At 36.9% G+C, this 19,061-nt stretch overlaps 1 protein-coding gene across 1 annotated transcript in view; it reads right to left on the bottom strand.

Annotated features, from left to right (window-relative positions):
• Positions 1 to 280: 280 nt before the first annotated feature.
• The window catches only part of LOC121381494 (calcitonin gene-related peptide type 1 receptor-like), a 60,431-nt gene continuing 41,650 nt past the window's right edge, over positions 281 to 19,061 (bottom strand). Inside the window, exons 8-12 of the mRNA XM_041510814.1 lie at positions 11,070 to 11,155; positions 8,946 to 9,120; positions 5,412 to 5,453; positions 4,083 to 4,244; positions 281 to 352 (exon numbers count right to left, since the gene is read on the bottom strand). Of these exons, the coding sequence (XP_041366748.1) occupies positions 281 to 352; positions 4,083 to 4,244; positions 5,412 to 5,453; positions 8,946 to 9,120; positions 11,070 to 11,155 (537 nt within the window). The remainder of the gene's footprint in view (positions 353 to 4,082; positions 4,245 to 5,411; positions 5,454 to 8,945; positions 9,121 to 11,069; positions 11,156 to 19,061) is intronic.

Genomic DNA, 19,061 nt, shown 5'->3' with positions numbered 1-19,061 from the left:
GCATATAAAAGATCCCTTGCTGCTAATCGAAAAGAGTAGCCCATGAAGTGGCGACAGCGGGTTTCCTCTCTCATTATCTGTGTGGTTCTTTACCATATGTTTGACGGCATAAAACCGTAAATAAAATGTGCTGAGTGCGTCATTAAATAAAACATTTCTTTCTTTCTTTCATATCGATGCAGTAGGTTCGTATCGATGCAATAGTTTCGAATCCTGCCGGCGGACATTTAGTTTGTTTTTTTTAAATCTTGAAACAGGGACATGTAGAGTGGCTATACCTTCAACAGAGTACCACTACAGCCTCTTTGTTTTCCGCGTCGGTTCGTTCTTTCATAATCGACTGCAACTCAGTCTGAAAAACAAGAAAAAACATTTAAAGGCACATTCCTGAGTTCGCTGCATTGTAAAATGTTTCTGACTAATAAAATATTTTTACGATTAAACGTACATATTAAATATATATTTTTGTTTAGGATATCAGTGTCCGTATATTCAGTGTGTTTCTGGTCGTCTTAATATTTGTAAGAAGCCCAAACTGGATTTTGTCTTCAAATATTTTCGTACGTACAAAAACAAATATTTTAGGAAATAAAATTAAATTTACGCTAGTACAAATATTAGAACGATCAGAAACACGTTTAATATACAACCACTAATATGTTGTGCAGGAAAATATATTTGATATGTAATTACAATCGTTAAAAAGTTTCTGTTAGTCGATAACATCTTAAAAATTGCAACAAACTCAGGAATGTTCCTTTAAAGAAGGAAATGTTTTATTTAACGACGCACTCAGCACATTTTATTTACGGTTATATGACGTCAGACATATGGTTACGGACTACACAGATATTGAGAGAGGAAACCCGCTGTCGACACTTCATGGGCTACTCTTTTCGATTAGCAGCAAGGGATCTTTTATATGCACCATCCCACAGACAGGATAGTACATACCACGGCCTTTGTTACACCAGTTGTGGAGCACTGGCTGGACAGCTATTGGATGTCAAACATTTGGTAACTCAGAGGAAACCCGCTACATTTTTCCTAATGCAGCAAAGGATGTTTTATATGCACTTTCCCAGAGAGGAAAGCACACACCAATTGTGGTGCGCTGGTTGGAACGGGAATAAATCCAATCAGTTGGAAGGATCCACAGAGGAGGTTCGATGATGCAACGCAAACACACAAAGCTTGCACCACTGGTCAAAATCGCTCCAGCCAGTGCACCACGACTGGTACACCAAAGGCCGTGGTATGTGCTATCCTGTCTTTGGGATGGTGCTTATAAAAGATCCCTTGCTGGTAATCGAAAAAAGTAGCCCATGAAGTGGCGACAGCGGGTTTCCTCTTTCAATATATGTGTGGTCCTTAACCATATGTCCGACGCCATATAACCGTAAATAAAATGTGTTGAGAGCATCGTTAAATAAAACATTTCCTACCTTCCTTCACTGGTCAGAATTTACTCCAGCAATGTCTAAAAATTATATGTGGTTAAAACATTCTACCATAATATTAATAATATTTAACTGACTGAAAGGTTTACTGGTCCTGAAAGGGACATTCCTGAGTTTGTTGCATTTGTAAGATGTTTCCCTCTAATAAAATATTTCTACGAATAAACTGACATATTAAATATATTTTCTTGTTTAGAATATCAGTGTCTGTATATTCAATGTGTTTCTGGTCATCTCAGTATTTGTAAGAAGCCTAAACTGGGGTTTGTCTTTAAATAATTTCGTACGTATGAAAAAATTATTTTTAGGAAATGAAATGAAATTTAACCTAATACAAATATTAGAACGATCAGAAACATGTTTAATATACAGCCACTAATATTTTATGCAGAAAAATATATTTGATATGTAATTACAATCGTTAAAAAGTCTCTGTTAGTCGATAACATCTTAAAAATTGCAGCAAATAATATTCACGAGTTATTTGACTGTTTCCCGGTGTGGCTTTTCGGTTTGAGGTTAAGCGCATAAATCGGTCTTGTCAACGCAGCTCAGGAACCAATAATATAGTTCGCGAACGTTATCGTTGCTCGCTGTCGCTCAACGCAGTGCAGGTCTTGCGATACATTGCGTTTACATTTACACTATGACCAAAGCCAATATCGTTTGACAAATCACATCTCCGTTAAAGGGACATTCCTGCGTTTGACAAATCACATCTCCGTTAAAGGGACATTCCTGCGTTTGACAAATCACATCTCCGTTAAAGGGACATTCCTGCGTTTGACAAATCACATCTCCGTTAAAGGGACATTCCTGCGTTTGACAAATCACATCTCCGTTAAAGGGACATTCCTGCGTTTGACAAATCACATCTCCGTTAAAGGGACATTCCTGCGTTTGACAAATCACATCTCCGTTAAAGGGACATTCCTGCGTTTGCTGCTATTTTTAAGATGTTATCGACTAACAGAGAATTTTTAAAGATTGTAATTACATATCAAATATATTTTTCTGCATAAAATGTTAGTGGCTGTATATTAAACGTGTTTCTGATCGTTCTAATATTTGTACTACGTTAAATTTCATTTTATTTCCTATTTGTTTTTGTTTTTTTTTCGTACGTACGAAATTATTGAAGACAAAATCCAGTTTGGGCTTCTTACAAATATTAAGACGACCAGAAACACATTGAATATACAGACACTGATATTCTAAACAAGAAAATATATTTAATATGTAAGCTTAATCGTAGAAATATTTTATTAGTCTGAAACATCTTACAATGAAGCAAACTCAGGAATGTCCCTTTAAAGGTACTTGGCTCTCAAGATAATTTTAGCAATATTTCCTCAAGTTCTTTGCAGACAAAACTCTCAACGAGTCGTGTTTGCATACTCTCATAACTATCAGAACATCTTTTGGAATCATTCTTGTGCAGAGATACGGTACTGAGTATTGACAGATTAGCAATCGTCATATATGTTATGGTTTCTACTAAACTCTCTTAAAATGTCACATTGTTTTCGTGAATTACTAGTGAATAGATTATCCATTACGTTTTTTAAAACTGCCTTCTAATTGGTTTTAGTTTTTTAATGTTTAATATCTAGTTTTGCGTACTTTAAAAACTGAAGCTATTTCTTCTTCCATTCTGTGCTCCAAAGGACGTGGTATGTGCTATCCTGTCTGTGGGATGCTGCATATAAAAGATCCCTTGCTTTTAATCGAAAAGAGTAGCCCATGAAGTGGCGACAGCAGGTTTCCTTCCTCAATATCTGTGTGGTCCTTAACCATATGTCCCAAGCCATATAACCGTAAATAAAATGTGTTGAGTGCGTCGTTAAATAAAACATTTCTTTCTTTCTTTCTTTTTCCATAACCATCTAGATGGACAAATTATTGTCTGGTAGAAAGCCTCCCTTGTGGTGGAGTTCAATCTGATTAAAATTAGCTTTACTGGTCTCACCAGTAGATCTAACAGCATTGCGTGGAACCCCCATGTCCAGGTGACATTTCATCTATAACGAGTTTGTTGATAAATAAAACATTCCTTACTTCTTGTAAAAAGCTGCCCCATAATATATATTTTTTTAAGTTAAAGCTTGTTTTGTTTAACGAAATCACTAGAACGCATTGATTTATTAATCATCGGCGGCTATTGGATCTCGTATATTTGGTAATTTTGGTAATCACAGTCTTAGAGAGGAAACCCACTTCATTTGTTTCCCATTAGTTGCAAGGAATCTTTTGTATGCATTATTCCACAGACAGGATAACACATACCACGACCTTTGATATAACGGATGTGGTCATGAACGTCTATTATTTATTTTTGTAAAAAAAAAATCAATTGCATTCCAGAATTAAAGAAAAAAAAAGGAAAAGGAAAAAGAAAGAAAAATGTCTGCCAAACGAACCTAGCTTTTCCTGATAAATATTTTTCCATTTCGCAATAGAATTAAAGAAAAGAAGTGTGTTGAATAATTTTTTTATTTTTTTTTAAAAGACGTCTGCCAAACGAACCGTGCTTTCCCTGATTAATATTTTTCCATTTCGCAGCAGAATTAAAGTGGGTTGAAAAAAATAAGAAAGAAAAAGAAAGATGTCTGCCAAACGAACCTTGCTTTTCCTGATAAATATTTTTCCATTTCTCACTCCACTCGTGGACGAGTCTTCCCAGGTGATGGCGAACGTGGTGGACACACTGCGTCGTCTGTCGAAAAATGTCGCGTCCAAGTTATGGCGCACTTGGATCCATTTCCGGCGGAGAACCGTCACAACCTTAAAACAGGAAGCATCACGTTAGCGCACTGGCTAGGCTTTTCGTCGCTGTCATTTTGAGTTTGCGTCTTTAGCGTTCTCGAGCATTAGAGGTGTTGAAAGAAATTAAAATCGAGCTGCCAATTAGAGCATGATGGCAATAAGAAACATTAATATAGTCCCGCCTAAAAAAAAAAAAAAATAATATAAAAAAATAATCCTTTACATAGAGCACTGAATACTAACATACATGCCATTTGGTGGAATACGTGGCAGCACTTGTTGCAAAGTGCTGTTTTATCTAGCACGTAATTTGTGATATTGCATTCTGAAACTAGATCTGATTGCAATTAACTTAATGGTCTTCGTTAGTAGGTCTGATATGAGCCAATGCCATTTTGGGTTCAGTTGCCCTATTTTGTCAGAACATTTTCTACCGAATGCGGCACAGATTGTTACCGTTTTTAAATTTATGCAAGCGGTCTTTTGATTGAGTAAAATGGATGTCCGATAGCATTGGGGTTTTTTTTAGGAGGGGGTGTTTTTGCGTTTGTGTTTGTTTTTGTTATTCTTTTTTCTTTCTTTTTTTCAAGATTTGTTCAACAAAATTCAGTCACATAACATTGTGTAACTATAGTCCTTCCCACAGTATGGAATTTACTACAAGTTATTTATTTCTGAGTCGATTGTTTTCTAAATTGCACACAATTCCAAAACACTTTTACATTTCTTCTTACGTCAAACCAAACTGAAATTACTTACAACCCCCTCTAAAAAACCCCAAAAAAACAAAAACAAACAAACAACAAAAAACAACAAAAAAACAACAAACAAACAAACAAACAAACAAACCAATAAACAACAACTTTTGTAGGCGGATGGGACGGACTATAGAGAACAATACAAATACATAGTTAACATACATGACCAGAACACATATTTATATAGACATATCTACAGTTTACAAAGAATACACTGGGTACCTTAAAAGACACTTTGTATTAATCTTGAGCTTATTACTCTCGCCAAAGGCTAGCGAAATATAGTGTTTATTCCTATATATTATAATAATGACGATACCGAAACACACTGGCAATAGCCTATATGTATTTATATTTTAGTTTTGTATTTGTGTTTGTTTATCGTATTAAATTACCTTCTTTTCATACTGTAATATATCATTCTTACCTCTCCATTCAAAAAGCAAAATATTATTGCAACGAAAACACCCTGCAAAAGAATAAAGAATATTACAATCACGCTGCATTTACCATAATTATTATATATTCTATTATATGCATTGCGGGGGCGGGATCTAGCTCAGCCTGAGATTCTTGGGTCGAAGGATCGAATCTCCTTGGTGGATCCCGTTCTCTAATTGCAAGGCTCAACCTTAGAGGTACCCCCGGGTGTTTTGGCTACCGAATTCTCACTTGAGCTAAAAGATGTCTAAACACGGTAGTCCGCCGGGCTACTAGATGGGGGGTGGGGAGCACATCCAGTTACTACACAATCAACAAGATGCTTAAACACCGAAAACAACATGTTTTAATATAAATAAATGATTTTGCTTTTTTTCTCTTTAAAAAAAAAAATATATATATATATATATATATATATATATATATATATATATATATATATATATATATATATATATATATATATATATATATATATATATATATTAAAATTATTGGGATACCAATTTTTACTGAGGACTACCAGATTTCATAACCTGGTATCCTGGCGGGCTACCACTAAAAAAAAATTAAAGTCAAGGTAAAAAATAGTTTTTTCCGTCCTAGTCAGTGCTCCACGACTGGTGTATCAAAGGCCTGGTATATGCTGTCCTATGAGGTCCCTTGCTACTAACGGGAAAATGTAGCGGGTTTCCTCTAAATCTCTGACATCCAATCAATCTAATTAAAATTAGCTCCACTATTACATGTGGATCTAACACCAGCCAGTTGGAGCTCATGTCCACCAATCAAAACCTTACTTGCAGAATCCTGCCAGTGATTTAAAACTAACAACACTGCGTAGTCCCCAATGTCCAGGTAACATTTCGTCTGTAAATAATAATTTAAATATTGACCAATCACACTTCGCCTTTTATAACGTTATTTGGGAGCATACAAATTCTAAAAATATCGGGTGAATCTATTTTAGTGGCCGCAGTACAGCGAACCATACCAATACGTACGGGGTGGGTTATCAGTCTTCAATTTTACATTAAAAATTATTTATTTATTTATAAAAAACTAAAACTAAATCAGTCTTCAGTTTTACATTATAAATTATTTATTTTATAAAATAAAACATGTTTTAAGGCATTCGTAATTCACACGAAACATGTCGTATACCCTCAGGATAATTTGGAATGTTTTCAAATTATTTTTAAATCACTGGCAGGATTCTGCAAGTAAGGTTTTGATTGGTGGACATGAGCTCCAACTGGCTGGTGTTAGATCCACATGTAATAATGGAGCTAATTTTAATTAGATTGACATCCAATAGACGATGATTAATTAATTAATGTGCTCTAGTGGTGTCGTTAGACAAAACAAACTTGAATTAATGTAAATTAAGGAGTTAGCAGACGAGAAAAAAATGATGGGTTATATTCACCAAGTACTTATTGTAATAATTTGTTTTACATTTTATTGATTAGAGATAGACATGCTGACATACTAATGATTTTATATAATGGATTCCTGTAAAACGTTTTTATCAAGGGTAAAAACAAATATACAAAAAGTAGTTTCCATTTTAGAAATGTATTGATAATGAGGGGGAAAAATCTTACAAATATTCATTCATAGACATAAATTTCTGGATATGATTATTATTGTAGAGCAAAAACTGTTATTGAGGATATTTTGAATATATAATGTAAAAAAAAAAAAAAAAAAAAAAAAAAAAAACCACTTAAAGTTACGGGGCGTAATTCAGGAGGCTCTCTTAAGAAAGATCGTTTCGTCCTTGCAATTATTTTGTTATTATGATTTTTGTTGTGTTTTTTTGTGGTTTTTTGTATTTCATTGACATGGCGAAGTTTTGAATTTGGCAAATGAGGCCCCTGGTGCGTTGTTAGTCATTTTATTTCAAACTTCACCAATCAGTGTTATCGTGGCATCCAAATGAACCAAAAAAATGTGTGAAGGGTCTTGATCCTCTTAACATATTGATTGGTACTTCTGTTTAAAACGTAGCCCAGAGGTAAAGCGTCCGCCTGATGCGCGATTGGTGTAGGATCGATCCCCGTTGGTGGGCACATTGGGTTATTTCTCGTTTCTGCCAGTGTTCCACGACTGGTATATAAAAGACCGTGGTATGTGTTCTCCTGTCTGCGAAATGGTGTATATAAAAGATCACTTGCTACTAATGAAAAACGATATAGCGTGTTTCATCTCTAAGACTATAGCCGATGATTAATAAATCAATTTGCTCTAGTGGTGTCGTTAAACAAAACTTTTTTCTGTTTAAAACTTAAAACAGTATCCTTTTTTGACTCCAAATTTCAAATATAAAGTTTATTGAATCAGCTAAAAATTCGTTCAGCTTTTCACAACCCAAAATGTTCAAGAAGACAAATCAGTGATTTAAAGTTTCTTGTTTAACGACGCCACTAGAGCACACTGATTTATTAATCATTGGCTATTGGATGTCAAACATTTGGCAAGTGATCTTTTGTATGCACCAAACCACAGACAGGATAGCACATACCACGGTCTTTGGTATACCGTGAACGGGTTCTCGTTGGCACTAACAACATACACCATTGCGAACATACATTATATAAGCATTTATTTTCACTCCAAAATTGAGAACATTTTCGTTTGAGTTTTTTGCTATATGACCGCATCTGGCTGTAATACCGGTCCGAACAGGTGGTTCATTAACCGATTCACTCCGGCTGTCTCTTAAGCTATGCATTCATGTCCCAATAGTTCAATGCACAATATTACAAAACCGCATGGGCAAAATACAGCCAGAAGGCTTAGCATTAAACATACATAATGTTTTAATTCTTCACCATTTCCTAGAAGTGAATATATGAACCATAACTTGTGTCACAATTAGGAACTATAGTGGACCGTGATCAATCAACTCTCACCCGGAAGTGATCTGTGTAGTGAGACCTATGCTGTGATGTATAAATTGTGTTGGACCATTAAATTGCACTGCACCCAGGGGATGCTGGACAAAAGAATACCAGCCTACCCTATCCCACCCCCAAATACTTGCTGCTGGAAGACTACTTGGTACTTGGTGACACTGAAGAGGAGGACATCGTTGACTGCAACACCAACAAAATCTGGACAATCCCCGGAACAACAGCGCCTTGCCTACCGGTGTTTACACAATTGCACGAGTCTCCCCTGGGTTGTCATGCCACGACCAGAAGCTGTCAGGCCCTTTTTAAGGGTCCTATGGGCAACCTAAGGAGACACCACAGCATTGTAGAGGTCTAATTAATGAGCTACTCTCGATTCACTTATGTCAAAACCTATACTAGCTCTGGAACTTTCGTTTTTGGCCGACCGTTCAAAATTGCGCTCAATTTCCTCAACCAAATTTGCGCACTTTTTCTCTTTGGCATAATACCTTGCTCCATTCAAAATTCCATAGCACCAATTTGACAGTTGTATACTTTTTTCACCTTAACATGCCCCACCCCCACACACGTATATCCAGACACGAGACACGTCCCTTTCAAAATTCTCCCTGATTGGTCCGCGCGATTGCCATGCCTACCTGGTACGACACAAGAAAAGCTGACACCATTTTGAAGATGTAAAGGGCCCGAGGTCCGCTGCTGGGTCTGAAGGGTATAACAAGGTACTGGAGTCCCAACAAGGGTATCAAGATCAGAATGGCACGCATAGCTCGTCTGTAATAAAATCAATTTTAAAACATTACATTTAGTTGTTGTTTGTTTGTTTTTCTTGTTGTTGGGTGTTGTTTTTTGTTGTTGTTGGGTGGTGATATTTTTTTTTTTTGGGGGGGGGGGGTTGGGGGGGGTGTCTTAAAATACAATGTCATGTTTCTAATTTTCTCATGTTTCATAAACAAACTCACATATTGTCAAATCTGAGTCAGATGAAAATGAAAGTAAAAATGTGTTGGTTTTTTTTTCTGGCACTACTGATATATTTAAATATGCCTGAGAATTAAACAACGCTCGACTGGTCACTGCGTTGATGTACAGTTTGACGCCAAAGTAAAACAAGGGACCGGCAAGGCAGCCATGACACTGAACAAGATGGTGTCTTGACGCCTGTTGTGTGATTTGGTGTTTCTTTTAAATCCAAAATAGTACGACGATCCCGACTTCTCACTCTTGAGAATAACTTAGTGACTTGAACCGACTTTCGCCAAGAAAAAAAAAATCCACATCCATTTCGCCGGCTAGATTATGGCCTAAATTCTAAGTCTTGAAATTTTAAAGGACAAACGTAATTTAGGAGTACCAAACTAACGGGATGAGAGGGTATCATCATCCCAGTCTGTGAAATGCTGTACATTTAAGGTTGTGTATGAGGAGGGGGGGGTGGGGGGGGGGGAGCCCTTCTACTCTTCTTTGTGCTGATAACCAGCCGATGTGTTTGTTTTTGCTGGGGTGTCATTAAAGCGACATACCGTAGTTTTAAAACACTAAGGCATATTTTTCACTATTAGAGCCGTTATTGACAACTGAAATCATTTTATTGTTTAGATTATCGGTTTCCGTACATCCGACGTGTTTCTGGTCACCCAGGTGTTTATAATATGACAAAATGCATTTTTAAAAATATTTTTTAAAACGCATGTGCGTCTGAGAAGTAGCAGTTATAGAGTCGAGTTTTAGTCTATTTTTAACGGTATTTCACGTTTCAACGTCACAGACTCATGTTTCACTCTCTTGTAACTTTATCCAAATGTGTTACAGGTTTGTAGATTAACTAAACTTAAGTATCCATTTTTATGGGTTGAAATTAGGGTTTGCGACTTTAAATATTCATATATTCATTTATTCATTCCACGTATACCAACTGATTCACCTTAATATTCACTTTAATATAACTGTACAAAGAGGCCAGTATTAAACAATAACCTGTATTAAACTGTATTAAACAATAACCTGTATTAAACTGTATTAAACAATAACCTGTATTAAACAATAACCTGTATTAAACAATAACCTGTATTAAACTGTATTAAACAATAACCTGTATTAAACTGTATTAAACAATAACCTGTATTAAACTGTATTAAACAATAACCTGTATTAAACTGTATTAAACAATAACCTGTATTAAACTGTATTAAACAATAACCTGTATTAAACTGTATTAAACAATAACTTGTAGTAAACTGTATTAAACAATAACCTGTATTAAACTGTATTAAACAATAACCTGTATTAAACAATACCCTGTATTAAACAATAACCTGTAGTAAACTGTATTAAACAATAACCTGTATTAAACTGTATTAAACAATAACCTGTATTAAACTGTATTAAACAATAACCTGTATTAAACTGTATTAAACAATAACCTGTATGAAACTGTATTAAACAATAACCTGTATTAAACAATAAACTGTATTAAACAATAACCTGTAGTAAACTGTATTAAACAATAACCTGTATTAAACAGTAACCTGCATTAAATAATAACCTGTATTAAACAATAACCTGTATTAAACAATGGCCTGTATAAATCAGTAATCTGTTTTAAGAGGCCACTTTCCTACATTTTGGTTTGTCTACAAAGGTCTACACTAAATTATATCAACACTGACATCTTTAATAGTTGCTTTTGTTTTCAAAAAGTGCGAAACAAAAAATCATCTTACTTGTTTTGGTAGCTCTCGTTCGTATTAAAGGCACGCAGTTTCGATACGATGATTCTCAGAATGTTGATCACAAACAGCAAGTTAATCTGGAAAAAAAAAAAAAAAAATGAATGAATGAATGCATGCATGTTATGAAAGAATGAATTGATGAATAACGAATGAATGAATCTTCAAAGACTTCATGAATTAATTAATCTTCATGAACAATTCTTCAAAAACGTATCTTCTTGAATATATGTAAATATCAGTGTATAAAACTGATTTTGTTTTTATTCGTGCTTATATCCAATTTAGGTTCAAGCACGCTGTCCTGGGCACACACACCCCTCAGCTATCTGGACTATCTGTTCAGAGCAGAGGGTTAGTGGTAAGTTGTTAGTGAGAGAGAAGTCGGTGTAGTCGCTTTCCACCTACACATTGAGTCGTTAAAACTCGCTTGGGATGGGAGCCGGTACGGGGAGTCGAACTCAGTACCTACCAGCCTTATGTCCAATGATTTGACCACTACACCATCTAGGCTGATGCGAAAAAAAGGTTCTGTGATTAAAATATTTGTATATACAAAACTGCGTATACGGTAGCGGCAAATTAAACAAACATATTACTGTTGATAATTTGTTTTCAAATTTGTGAGAACCTCCAATAGCCGATGATTAATAAATCAATGTGATCTAGTGTTGTCGTTAAACAAAACAAACGTCTTCTTTTTTTTTCCTCTTTTTTTGTTGGTTAAAACATTCAGTGTATTTATTAAAAACATTTATAAAATTTAAAAACAAAAACAACTTCAAAGTGTAATTTAATTATTCCATCACGTTCATTTCTCACGGGCTGTAACTGCTCGCATTGCAAGGTATTAGCATTACATTAGCAACTGAGATTGAGATTTTGTTTTTTGACGTTGAAGAGTTAGCAAATATGCTTTGCGAATTCCCTGTGCATATTGAAATACCATCCCATGTACATATTGGTAATTCTTCAACGTCAGAAACGAATATTATCTTCCCTAATCCACCTGTAACCAGACTGCCATTCTCTTAGCACTGTCTTCACAGAATGAAAGAAGGAAGGAATTTAACGACGCACTCAGCTGATTTAATTTACGGCTATATGGCGTCGGACATATGTTTAAGGACCACAAAGATATTGAGAGAGAAAACCCGCTGTCGCCACTTCATGGACTACTCTTTCCGATTAGCAGCAAGGGATCTTTTATATGCACCATCACACAGACGAGATAGTAAATGCTACGGCCTTTGTTACACCAGTTGTGGAGCACTGGCTGGAACGCGAATTAGCCCAAAGGAAGGGTTTTTAATTCCGAATTGTGGATCTTCTAAGTTAGATCAGCTATTTCAATGGGCCCATGATAACATGCTAAATATACTAATATGCTTTTATTTTTTGGCAATCAGCACTGGGGGTTTATTCTGGCAACCAATAAAATAATTATGTTCGTGTTATTTTTTCGTAATTATGGGCTATTTCTGTTTTATATAAAATAAAACCTGGAGATAAATACGAAGAAGAAGTTTCTTTTGTTTAATCACTAGAACACATTAATTAATTAATCATCGGCTGTTAGATGTCAAACATTTGGTAATTCTGGCTCGTAGCCATCAGTGGAAACCCGCTAAATGTTTCTTAGTGCAGCAAGGAATCATTTATATTCACTTTCCCCACAGACAGGAAAGCACATACCACGGCCTTTGTCCAGTTGTGGTGCACTGGGTTTAACTAGAACAAATTCAATCAGTATATATACGAAAAGCAGTCTGTTAAAATTAATATTTAATATTTGCGATATTCCAACTGATATAGAAATAGGACCCAACTAACTAAATAGGGCCTAACTAACGTGAGAATGATAATGTTCATGATGAAGAAGACGATGATGATGGTGGATTGTTGAGATGATTTTGACAGTGTAATCATAAGGATGATGATGGTGGTGTTGGTAGTAGTAGTTTGGTGTTGATGATGGTGGTGGTGATAGTTTTGGTGGTGGTGATGATGATGATGATGATTATGATGATGGTGGTGGTGATGATGATGGTGGTGGTGGTGGTCATGATGATGGTGGTGATGGTGGTAGTGGTGATGGTGGTGGTGGTGGTGATGATGGTGGTGGTGATGATGGTGGTGGTGGTGGTGTTGATGATGATGGTGGTGGTGGTGGTGTTGGTGATGGTGATGATGATGATGATGGTTGTGGTGGTGGTGGTGATGGTGGTGGTGGTGGTGGTGATGGTGGTAATGATGGTGGTGATGATGGTGGTGGTGGTAGTGGTGGTGGTGGTGATGATGGTGGTGGTGGTGGTGGTGGTGGTGTTTATGGTGATTGTTGTGGTTGTGGTAGTGGTAGTCTGGTAATACTGATAACTGTAACACTATGATCCTTGAATAACCAGAATTAATATGTACATCGGAGGTACTACACGATGATTGGAGTGTGGTGGTAATGATGATTATGAGTCGACGACGATGGTAGTTTGCTGGTGGTGATGATAATGACGTTAAGAAAGAAATGGAAAGGGTTGTGTGTAAATTTAATCCCAATCGTACTGCTGATTGTCACGCCTAGTCCTGCAGCAAAATAATAATAAGAAGAAGAAGAAGAAGAAAAATAATAATAATAATAATAAATATAATAATAAATACGCCGAAAAATGTTGCTTCTTTCCTTGCATATCATTTGCGTTTCATTTATCACAAGTTTCGCTAGTGTAGCACATATATTTAACTAAAAAGGGCAATTTTCATAATTGTCTGGTATGACTCTGGCAGGGTTTCTGCCAGGTGGTATAAAAGGTAAAATTGTGTACCCTAAAATCTTTGAAATTATTGGATGATTTTATTTTAATGATTTTTTAGAAAGAATACATAAGGAGACCTGTTATTCCAAATTTGTCAAAGTACATACAATGCAGCATCCAAAACAAAAGATTTCAACCCCATAACCCCCCAAAAAGTTTGAATTGTTTAACGACACCACTAGAGCACACTGATTTATTAATCATCGGCTATTGCATGTCAAACATATGGTCATTTTGACACAGTCATAGAGAAACTCGCTACATTTTTCCATTAGTAGCATAGGATCTGTTACATGCACAATTCCACAAACAGGACAGCACATACCACGGTCTTTGATATACCAGTCGCGATGCACTGGTTAAAGCGAGAAATAGCCCAAATGGGCCCACCGACGGGGATCGACCCTAGACTAACCGCGCATCAAGCGAGCGTTTTACCGCTGGGCTTCGTCCCACCCAAGGGCGTAGGCTAGGGGGGTTCGGACGAACCCCCCGCTGAAGCAAATGGTCCGCTTTCAGAACTAAAACATACAGGTTTATACATATGGAGGTTCTGGTGGTGCAAAAACAAAATAGAAAAAGGTCCACTTGGTTCATATTCGAACCCCCATCCCCAGGTCCAGATCACGCTACGCCTCTGCCGCCCCAACCCCATAACTATCTAGATGGACAAATTATTGTCTGGCAGAAAGCCTGCCTTGTGGTGGAGTTCAGCCTGTTTAAAATTAGCTCTACTGGTCTCACCAGTAGCTCTAACTGCATTGCGTGGACTCCCATGTCCAGGTGACATTTCATCTATAAATAACAATTTAAATATCCACTAATTACACTTCGCCTTTTATAGCGTTATTCGGGAGCATACAAATTCTAAAAATATCGGGCGAGACTATTTATGCAATAGGCGAACTTGTTGGTCTATTTCAACATTAAAAAAACAGGTGGGAGGGGAATGCAGTAATAAACTCTGGATTGTATACTAGTATAAACAGATTTTATGGCTAATACCATCACGGGTTTTTTTCCGTCTTTTATTATTTTATATTGAAATTAGTTTCCGGCATACTTTGTAATTCACCCGAATCATTTCGTATACCCTCGGCATAATCCCGAATGTTTTCAAATTCTTTTCAAATCACTGCATTCCCAGTCTGGAGCTCGTCGCGGTAAGACGTGTTTGTGCACACTGTACGTGTTTTCGCGGCTCGACTTGGGGATCCTTCACTTTTGTTGTTTTTATCAGCGAAGTGAAGTTTTCTACTGGGATGTATGCGGCCATTGGAACTGATTGAACGCTGGAACGCTTCTCGTTTCGACAGTCTGCACCACCAGGTTGGATTCTTTTTTAGCGAGATTCCTTGCCTCCGCGTCATTTCTCCGTCTGACTATGTTGACTTTCTTTTTTCGTGACTCGTATGACGACTATTCTGCAGAACGCCACGGTTGTTCGCGTTTAGTCTCTACATGTCCGAGCCTGTCCTAGCAGCACTGGAAGATTGACCGCCCCACTCTAAGAAGAAATAGGAAGCGGGGTCGACCTCTACTACTCTTTTCTAGACTTTACTTTGTTTTATTGTGATACCATCTCGTATCCTCCGGAGTCGGGCCCGTCCGCACCACTATACCAACCTATGACGACTGGACTATACCCTAGTCTGATTCTCTCCCTCGTTCAGACGGACCCGGCTTCGAAAGATTTGTATTTCAGCACAGCACTACACCTTCAACGTCTATTGACTGTCAATCTAGAGGTTTTCTTGACGGGATGCAACCCATCTCGTCCCTACAAGCTGTGCACCCTAACGGCCTTAACGAGGCCACTCACGTGGACATATAGATCGGACTTTAAACTTTTAGACCTTCATTCAAAAGTTTATGTCGAAATTACTTTCTTTTTTTAATATTATTAAATAGTCCAATCCTCTCTTCTTTCTCTTATTTATTTTTGGACTGTCCTTCTAAAATGCTCCAAATTATATAAATATTCGACCGAGCAGTCAATTCTTTTTATTTTTGGCTTGTAACTTTTTTTTATTTTTGTTGTTGTTGTTTTTGTTTAAATTCTATTAACTTTTTTACTACTTGCTATTTTCAAAATTCTGCCCATTTTCAACTCTACCCCCCCCCCCCCCCCCCCCCCCCCCCCCCCCCCCCCCCCCCCTACACCCCTCTACTATCTACCAACCAACTCTAAAAACTCTAAAAAAAATCAACTCTACCTCTACTAAAAAACTAACCCTCTACCACCCATCCATCTTATCTAATTTCTTTTTGACCTCCCGATCTAATCTAGCGGCCAAAGTTAATGAGTAGAATTTTCTTTATTAATTATATTAGAGATGCGCATCAAAATTTTAAAGGCCCACTATTTAATTTTTGGATGTAAATTTCAAAATTGTCCGCTTAATTTTTTTTTCTGTCCCGGGACAAGCCCCTGGCTATCCAAAGACGGGCCCAGGGACGGACATGCTCGAAACTCTAGTGGTATATGAGCATGTAAAAATTATTTGCACTCGCACTCAAATCACTGGCATGATTTTGCAAGTACAGTTTTGATTGGTCAAATGAAAGGTCAACTGGACATGAGCTCCAACGGGCTGCTGTTAGATCCACATGTAATAGTGGAGCTAATTTTAATTAGTTTAGGTGGAGTTAGGTCGCCACACACCCCGAGTTTACATCTGGCACTTAAACATCTCATCTGAACCTTTACAGGTAATTATTGAGCCAAAGACATTTGTGTCGATGAAAAACTAAAACGAATCTGTGTCAGATTGGATTGCAAACCACATGGGACCCCGAAGCGAGAAAGCGAGAAAAACAAATCTATAAAAAGAAACTGCTGTTATGAATGGCACAGTTTAAAATAGGGTTACTGACGGTCGCTTGAATTACCGAGAAGTGCGGCAAATCGATCGGGCGCATTCACTTGCCACATTATATTGCTTTAAAACCAATTCCTTATCTCGTATACATTCTCCTATGATTAAATACACTAGCACATCTTATTCCCTTAGTGTCTAATTTGGACTTAATCTAATCAAGACTTCACTATGTACATTCAAGACTTGGTGAAGCGGCCATCTTTGTTATTCGCTTGATCCGATAAATTGCTTTGAAAGTAATGCCTTATCTTATATAAAAACATCTTGCCTCATCCAATTCAACCGATTTCCATTTCGTTGCTTATACGTGTAGATACAAATGCGTAAGCGGACTCCATTTTTACTTAGTTGTTATATATATACATTGCTTTAGATATTTCTAAATATACTACGAGGCATAAATAACACAATGAGTATTTCACTGAATATTTTCTTATAGAATTGTTAAATCATATATATTGAGTATGCGGACAAATGACATATTGGTAACAACTGTAAGTGAAAGAAGATTTTGTTCAAATCAGAAAACAAATTGAATAAAATGAGTTTTCAGTAAAACGCATACCGTGGATGTTTATTGTAACAACACAGCATTGCATACGAAAATATTTTTGCATGTGCATTGCCTGCTCTCATCTCCCTATAAAAGCGATAATTGTTTGTGTTTTCTGTCTTTTTTTAATATTACACGGTAAGTAATGTTTAAAAAATGCTGTTTTTTTGCCAAAAAAACCCCAAGTTGTGGGGTTGTTTTTTTAAACCACATTTTATTTTTAAAATTCCCAATTTGAACAATATCTTCTTTCAGTTACTGTTGTTACCAATATGTCATTTGTTTGCAGCCTTAATATAGAAGAAATAATGTTTCTATAAGAAAATATCAGCGAAATACCTACTGCGTTATTTATACCTCTCAGTATATTAGTTATTTGTAAATTTGTATCTGATTACCTTGGGTCTGGTTTTTTAAAGTCCATTTAACAAGGCTAAAGAGTATTCCGAGACTGTAGCCATTGTGGGGGTTTTCACCAACTAACCCAAATTATTTGGTTGTAATTTCTTATGGGCATGTATGTTTCATCGCTACCCCCCCCCCCCCCCCCCCACCCGCATGTATATAGGGCAGGACGTAGCCCAGTGATATAGCAAGAACGGTCTAAGATCGATCCCCAATGGTGGCTGATTTGGCTATTTCTCATTCCAGCCAGTGCTCTACAGCTGGTATAATAACAATGGCTGGGGTATGTAATATCCTTTCTTACACACCCGTTGGTGAGAACACCATGGGTGATTTTTGGTTACACATGGTTATTTACACACGTACGTGTGTTAACAATTTCAAAACATACGACTGGCTGCTCCTAGTTATAACCTTAAGATAACCTTAAGTGCATTAGGTAGTAATGTACTTAAGGTGATCTTAGTGCTGAGACTGCTTCGTGGAACGTGGCCCAGGTCACCAATGCCGTGCATCCAATGAAAAACAACACGGTGGAAATCGATTACACTGTGACGTATAGTTAACCGGCAATCATGAGTCTGTGACGCGTAAGTCAGCTACAACCGCAACGTCTGTAAATAACTTTTAGTCGAAAAAGATGTTAAAATTTTATTAAACCCTGGTTTTTGAGGATATATAAGAAATAGAATAATACACTCGTGTCCGTTAGATACCATTTATCTAACAACTCGTTGTTTAAAAACGTATCAAACTCTCTTTCACTCGTTAGATACATTTTAAAGTAACTCGTTGTGAGATAAATATTATCTAACGGCCACCCATGTATTATTCTCTATGTCTGTGGGGTGGTGCATAAACTTGTGTCAAGAAGATATCATTATACAACTTAGATGTAGTCCCTTTAAAACTTATATTTATATACTAAGAGATAAAAGTTTAGCAATTTCGCGCTACTTTATTGTTGCATATAATATACTGACAAATGATGCATCAATGACATCCAGTGTCTGAAGGAACGAAATGTTTTATTGAACGACACACTCAACACATTTTATTTACGGTTATATGGCGTCAGACATATGGTTAAGAACCACAGAGATATTGAAGGAGGAAACCCGCTGTCGTCACTTCATTGGCTACTCTTTTCGATTATCAGCAAGGGATGTTTTATATGCACCATCCCACAGACAGGATAGTACATACCACGGCCTTTGTTACACCAGTTGTGGAGCACTGGCTGGAACGGGAAATAGCCCAATGGTTCCACCGACGGGAATCGACCCTAAACCGACCGCGCATCAAGCGAGCGCTTTACCACTGAGCTACGTCTCTC

Source organism: Gigantopelta aegis, chromosome 9 (genome assembly GCF_016097555.1).
Source record: "Gigantopelta aegis isolate Gae_Host chromosome 9, Gae_host_genome, whole genome shotgun sequence".
In the NCBI taxonomy this organism is placed as follows: domain Eukaryota; kingdom Metazoa; phylum Mollusca; class Gastropoda; order Neomphalida; family Peltospiridae; genus Gigantopelta; species Gigantopelta aegis.
This window is presented reverse-complemented; position numbering and strand designations above follow the sequence as displayed.